This window comes from Stegastes partitus, unplaced genomic scaffold (assembly GCF_000690725.1).
Source record: "Stegastes partitus isolate 25-593 unplaced genomic scaffold, Stegastes_partitus-1.0.2 Scaffold92, whole genome shotgun sequence".
In the NCBI taxonomy this organism is placed as follows: Eukaryota; Metazoa; Chordata; class Actinopteri; family Pomacentridae; genus Stegastes; species Stegastes partitus.
This window is the reverse complement of record NW_007577823.1, coordinates 636134-642175: the sequence shown is the minus strand read 5'-3', so window position 1 is coordinate 642175 and position 6042 is coordinate 636134. Positions and strand designations below refer to the sequence as shown.

The 6042-nt window shown below is 43.1% G+C and overlaps 1 protein-coding gene across 1 annotated transcript; it reads right to left on the bottom strand.

Annotated features, from left to right (window-relative positions):
* Window positions 1–338: 338 nt before the first annotated feature.
* Window positions 339–5600, bottom strand: pcare2 (photoreceptor cilium actin regulator 2). Its single transcript, XM_008277240.1, has 3 exons — window positions 4273–5600; window positions 2920–3957; window positions 339–408 (listed from the first exon to the last, which is right to left on the bottom strand). Exons 1-3 carry the CDS (start codon window positions 5598–5600, stop codon window positions 339–341), a joined length of 2436 nt encoding a protein of 811 aa, XP_008275462.1.
* Between the last annotated feature and the right edge of the window lie 442 nt (window positions 5601–6042).

The following is a 6042-nucleotide window of genomic DNA, read 5'->3' as shown; positions in this document are numbered from 1 at the left end:
TCAGGTCTTATTAGTGAGCTTAGAAGACATTTAGGGATTTAGAAGAGCTACCTTCTGTTTTAACAAAACATATCTTTACCTTCAGGTAAAGTTGATTATCATTCAGTATAGATTAAGTCCCTAAGTCCCTAAATTCAGTCCCTTAACATCCACTTGGATTGAAATCATAAATGTATCTAAAGCCCACTCTTGGAACAAATCTTTTTTCTTTCTTTTTTTTTTAGAAAAGGAAACAAAGAAGAGTGAAACCTCAAATCCCTGCTAATCCATAATCTCTTTGTCACTCCCTTCCCACTTTGGATTTTACTTTTGAAACTCTGGCCAATCACAGCTGGGCTCTAGGCTGTCATCACAGTGGCACTTGGATCCAGTTGGGCATCGTCTCCTGTCAGCAGAGGGCTGCCCGGCCTGTAGGAGGGGAAAGGAGTTTGAGTACATGAGTGGATTATGTGGGGTAGCAGGCTGAAGAGATCTGCAGGGGTGGAGAGTGGGGTAGGAGGGCTAATCCAATTTGGATTAGGCCAGGTGGCTTTTCTAGAGACAGGGGGTGAGCTCATGCCATACACCTGTGGCTGCACTGTACGTCTGAATTAGAGTTAAACTGTTTGAAAAAGATTTTGCCGTAGGTGGCCCGGCACTCTCTGAAAAAAGCACAAATCCCTAATGTTAATCTCTTCAGAAGTAAAGTTCAATAAGGATATAAAAGATAGATTTTCAGTTCTGTTCCAAGAAATTGGAGTACAAGGCTGAGGTAAAGGCAGACTCCTGACTATTTACGCAGGGCCAGATTAACCTCAGGGCCTTTAAACTAAAAATTGCTTGACTTCACTGACACTTCTTACCTGTCATGAACTTGTTGCCCCTAAATTCCCATTAAATGCACAGTAGCTTCATTATAAGGTCAGAAACCCAGAGACCAATCAGTTCTACCACTAGCACTCTGGGACAATCTGTCCAGGCCAGGCTCCACATTAACTACATTGGTTTAGTGCTGCTTTAAATAACAATACTACAATTCATGTTGTACCTTTGTTTCCAAATGGTCGAAAATATGGGGCAGAAGCCTGCTTTGAGCAATGCCTCTATCCTAACATGAAATAGCTTTTGGGTGTTTAGCTGCCTTTATCCACGACTCAGCCTTCCTTACCGCAACTTATCACTTCCCTTTCATTTGGTTACCTATTCATGTATTCTATTTTTTTTTCTGTATTTGCGTTGACTTTTTCTGTATATTCATTTTTAAAGATTTTTCTGTATCCAAGTTCTCCTTTTGTGACACACTTTCATTTACAGTATATTGTACATACATTCATATACAAATGCAAATATATATATATATTTAGATGTTTCTACCTACAATCACAAACACATTTCAAAAATTCTCATCCTTGGTGTGAGTAGCTATTGGTTATCCCTGTTAGTACGAAACAATCTTTTACTGGGGAAAAAAAAAAGGTAAAAATGTTTGTTACTCAGGAAATTGGAATTCGACAGCACAAATCTATCCTTTGTTGTCACCATCTTTAAGTAGATTCACTTTGTCATCCTGACTGAGGGAGCTGCCACATATTTTCACTTTTAGAGATTGTTAGTGCCAAGGCTGCTGTAAACTTGAGGTGAAAGGTCTTGATGGAAATTATTTGTTGACAATAGAGTATTGTGAGAAAGAGGCACGTGTTGCTTAATGCTGAACTGACAGCAATCCGGTTTGGATCCTCAATTTTGAAATATGTACAATGACAGATTGCCTTTTGCAATGAATCAAATGAAATTTAGTTTTAGGTACAATCTTGAAGAAAATGATGAGCTACAGTGTAGGTTGTTAAAAAAGTTGAGCACTAATTCTCTAAAGGAGTGAACCATCTGGTGTATGGCATACAGGTAAACAAAGCAGGTGTGCGTCAGATCTGTTTTTTTGTCTGTGCTTGGAATGCAGATGGCGAGACATGCTGATGTCATTCACAACAAGACAGACAGATGACTGAGTCAAAAGCCATCTGTGCGGTTTTAAAGCAAGCAATCACTAAAGATCAAGGTGACCTTATTGGATGCTTTAATTACACAAATAACACCCTAATTACAAGGATCTAACCCTTACTCTGTTTATTTTTGTTGATGATGACAAACTTTCCCATGTGGTTTAGATACATTTATATGTTCACAGACCTTTAGCTACACAGGCATCTGTGGAATAACCATGTTTTGAAAGGTTATTCAAAATGTATTTTAATCAGATTTCACCGATGGCAGCATCTGTGATGTTCAGAATACCTGCATCAGCTAACCAACTTTTTTTTTTTACCTGCTTGATGGCCAAATTTCAGACATCTGTGCTTAACGTTACAGCATAAGGCCCACATTTAAGCTGCAGACCTCTCTGCTCTCCATCCTGTCCACCATGCAATAAAACTGGTGGAGAGAATGTAAGCACATCATCTTAATTTGCATTTATTTTCCTCTTCCTTTAGTTTGTTGTAATGCTATTTAGATTATTTGCTATTCTCGTCAGTCACTGTTTTGGTTCATTCTTTAGTTTGATTTAATAATTTGGATTATGAATTGCTTGCACTGCAGAAACTGCAGTTTGGATCGACAATAACATTTTTGATCCTATAATTATTGTCAATTTCTCTTTTGTCTGAAACCTCAGGGGGTCAGACATTTTCTCAGAGTCCAGGAAATGCCTGATACTACTAGTACCTAATAACTGTCTCAGCTCTCAAATAAGGACTTGGTAAGTCAATTTAAAAAAAAAAAAAAGAACTCTATTGAACACTTTTCCAAAATTAACTAGTATTGTTAAGTACACCATAATAATAGCGTAATGATGAGTGGTGCTTCTAGTCTTTGATAGCAATAAAGTGGCTACATAGGCCAGGAAGGTTTAAATGGACCCTCAGGAGTTTTGATAATACTTACCTATAATTTGAGACAAGAGGCTCACACTCGTTGGCCTGAGTAGAGGCCAAACTGCCATCCCTGGATAACTCTGACTGGGAAGTCACGCTAGGTCTCTGTTCTGATTGGGTGCGACGGGCAGAGTTGCCTATCCCTCTTGTTGTTAACCTTCCTCGGGAGACCTCTCCCCATCGTCTGGGAAGCACAGAAGAGAGGCAGGCCTGAGAGTTTTGTGAATCTTTTTGACAAAAGACTGAGCGGGCATCTTGAAAGGACACAGATGGAATGATCTCCTCAGGGTTGTTATCCGTGGCACGTGTCACTTTTTTAGGAGAACTGGGGTGAGATGACAAGGACTGTGGTCGGAAAACTGGGGGACTTGGATATCTGTGGCGCACAGAGGGACCAGATGGGGGCAGGCGGACTCTGGAGACAGGTGGTGCTGTCACAGGTGGGCTGCAAGAGGGCATGTCACCCTCATAATATTCAGTGCTTTCACATCTTTGGCTCATTCTGTCTTGACGGGGTAAAGTCCCTCTGCCACTGGGTTCCACAATATTTCTCTTGTCAGTAGATTCTACTGCATCGCGCAGGTGAATGATTTTACGTGCCTGCTGGTAGAGACAGTTAGCTTTCTCAGTTTCTGGATCGACATCTGTTTCTGGTTGTTGTTCCGAATCTTCTGCATCATCCTGCCTTACAGGATGGGCAGGTAAGCTGTTGATTGATCTTGGCCTCACACTTGCTCTGTTTGGCAACACTTCAACATTCTGTATGGATGCTTTTAGACGCTGGGAAATTCCAGTCTTTTGGTTTATCATTGGGAGACTCCGACCTGAATCTTCCCGCAACCCTTCCTCATTTCCAGGCAGGCCTTCGGTACTCTGGAAGGAATTGTCCATCAGAACCTCTGGGGGTGGTGGTGGTAAGTTGTCCATGTCCAGGTCATCCCTGTTGTCAGGCCAGCTGTTGTTGTTATTGTTGCCATTGATGACTAATCCCCGATCATTGCAATTGACTGCGTCAGATAACAGAGGGATCCCACTTTTGTTAGGCCTCCTGATATGAGGTGGAACATTAGCAAGAGTCTGCCCTGGTCTCCCATCAACCCCTTGACTAAAGGTATTTATTAGCCTTCTGACAGACTGGCGCTTTGGTGGTTGCGGTGCTAACATTGGTAAGGAGCAAGGTGGTTTGTTTATTCTCAAAGAGCCTTTCTGTGCACCTACTGATCCATTTAATGAATGCCGCCTTAATCCAGCTCTATACAAATTATAAAGAGGCCCTGCCAACTCTTTGTTTTTGGACATCTTTTTAATTCTCTGATCCAAGTCCTTCTGGCTCTTTTGTAGCTCTGTCATTACGTTTGCACACCTGGTGGATGAAACGTGTTCAGGGTTGGCTGCAGTGAGGGGTCGTTTAACTGTAGGCTGCTGTTCCTGGATATAATTTGCATGCATGTAGCGAAGAGCCTGACTGGGATCAGGTGGGGAGGAACTCGACCTTTTCCTTTGAGGCCTGTCATTTTCATCATCTTCGTACTCTTCATCATCATCCTCATCCTCATCATCCTCCTCCTCATCTTCATTGTGCCCTACCAGGTTTGGTAAATTACTGGCGAGATTATCAAATGCCCCCCGAATGTTTACTCCAGATCCACAACTTCCAGATCCAGCACTCCCACGGTGGCGGCGGTGCCTCTCCGACCCTGTCAGACTCTCGTTTTCTCCCCCAATTCCACTGTCCTCGCTGTGCAGTGCCAAGTCCTCCGGGTTAGACTTCCTCATTGCTGCCCCCTCTACCCGAGCAAGCACTTGAGCCACCCTCTGCTCTGCTGCCTGCTTGGCCTGCAGCTTCTCAACCAGCACTTTAGAAATGGAGGAATAGTACTCCACTGCCTCCTCAAGTGTGGTGTCACCCAATGCCTGGACTGAGCCTGCCACCTGCCTCATTTTTTCTGTTGAATGCTGGAGCAGTTGCTGTAAAAGATCAGGAGGTGGATCGGGGGGCTTGCCTCTGTCGGTGCTAGGTTTAGCTGACATAACAGTTGGGCCCATCATCCCAGAAGGTAAGGCCATGTAGTCCCCATGCTCCTTCAACATCAGCTCTCCCTCTTCAGCCATCTCCTCCAGTGCCTGGTTGATCTCCTCAAAGCGCAACACCATAGCAGACATCATGGGCTGGAGGGACAACTGTGTCTGGGCAGCTTGGTCTAGCAGGCCCAACAAAGTTTCATATTTGGAGATATTTGGATTCAGAAAGGTATAGGCGGCCTGATGAGCCCTCACCATGTGTGGTGGGAAGTCCACCTTTGTCTGAACAATAGAGGACTTCCTCTTCTTGTCAGTAGACCTTCTGTTGCCTTTATTTTTCTTTCGTTTCTCCGTCTTTTTAATCTTATCTGTTTGTACAACATCACAGACTATTTCTTGTGGCATTACATTCACCTCTTTTTCCTTGATGTCCTCTGCCATTTGGGCAGACATTGGGTTGGAGGCCAACCATGTTGTCTCTTTTGTCAGGTGTTCTTCAGTGGGTAGTGGAGGTTCATTTTCTTGGTGTTCAGTTTTCAAACATTTATTCTCCACCTCTTCAGGTCTATCTCCAGCAGCATCCTGTGGTGCTTCTGCCAGCAGAGCCTTCTGAGGTCCAGGGATTTCAGGCTTTGAAAATAACTTTCCTTTAGATGGAGAGCAGCCCATTATTGCGTTCAAAGTGATTCAAGAAAGAAAATTAAATTCTGTTTCTTTGAAGAAAAAAGAATCAGGAGAAATTAAAAAAGCAAAACTGTAAATCCATGGGTACAAATCTTTACAGTCTTTCACACGAGGTCTTCTAGACTCATCCAGCAGTGGCTTTTTGTCGGTAGTCCAGCCTCCATGTGCTATTTGCAATATAGTTCTCCAGTCTTTGAATCCTTTCTTCTCAAAATGTTATGGTCAAAAGTGCAGCAAAGATACCTGCAACCTGTCCAGTGAATTGACAACCAAGGTTTGCGAAAGCGAGGAGTTGCGTGGATAAGATGGATTGGGAGGGTTTCTTCCCTCTCTCCTTCAGCTCACACAGATGGTCACGTTAAGTGCATCAACATACACACACAAGCTGGCACACAGCATTTACATGTAAGACTTTAAGCTCATCAGG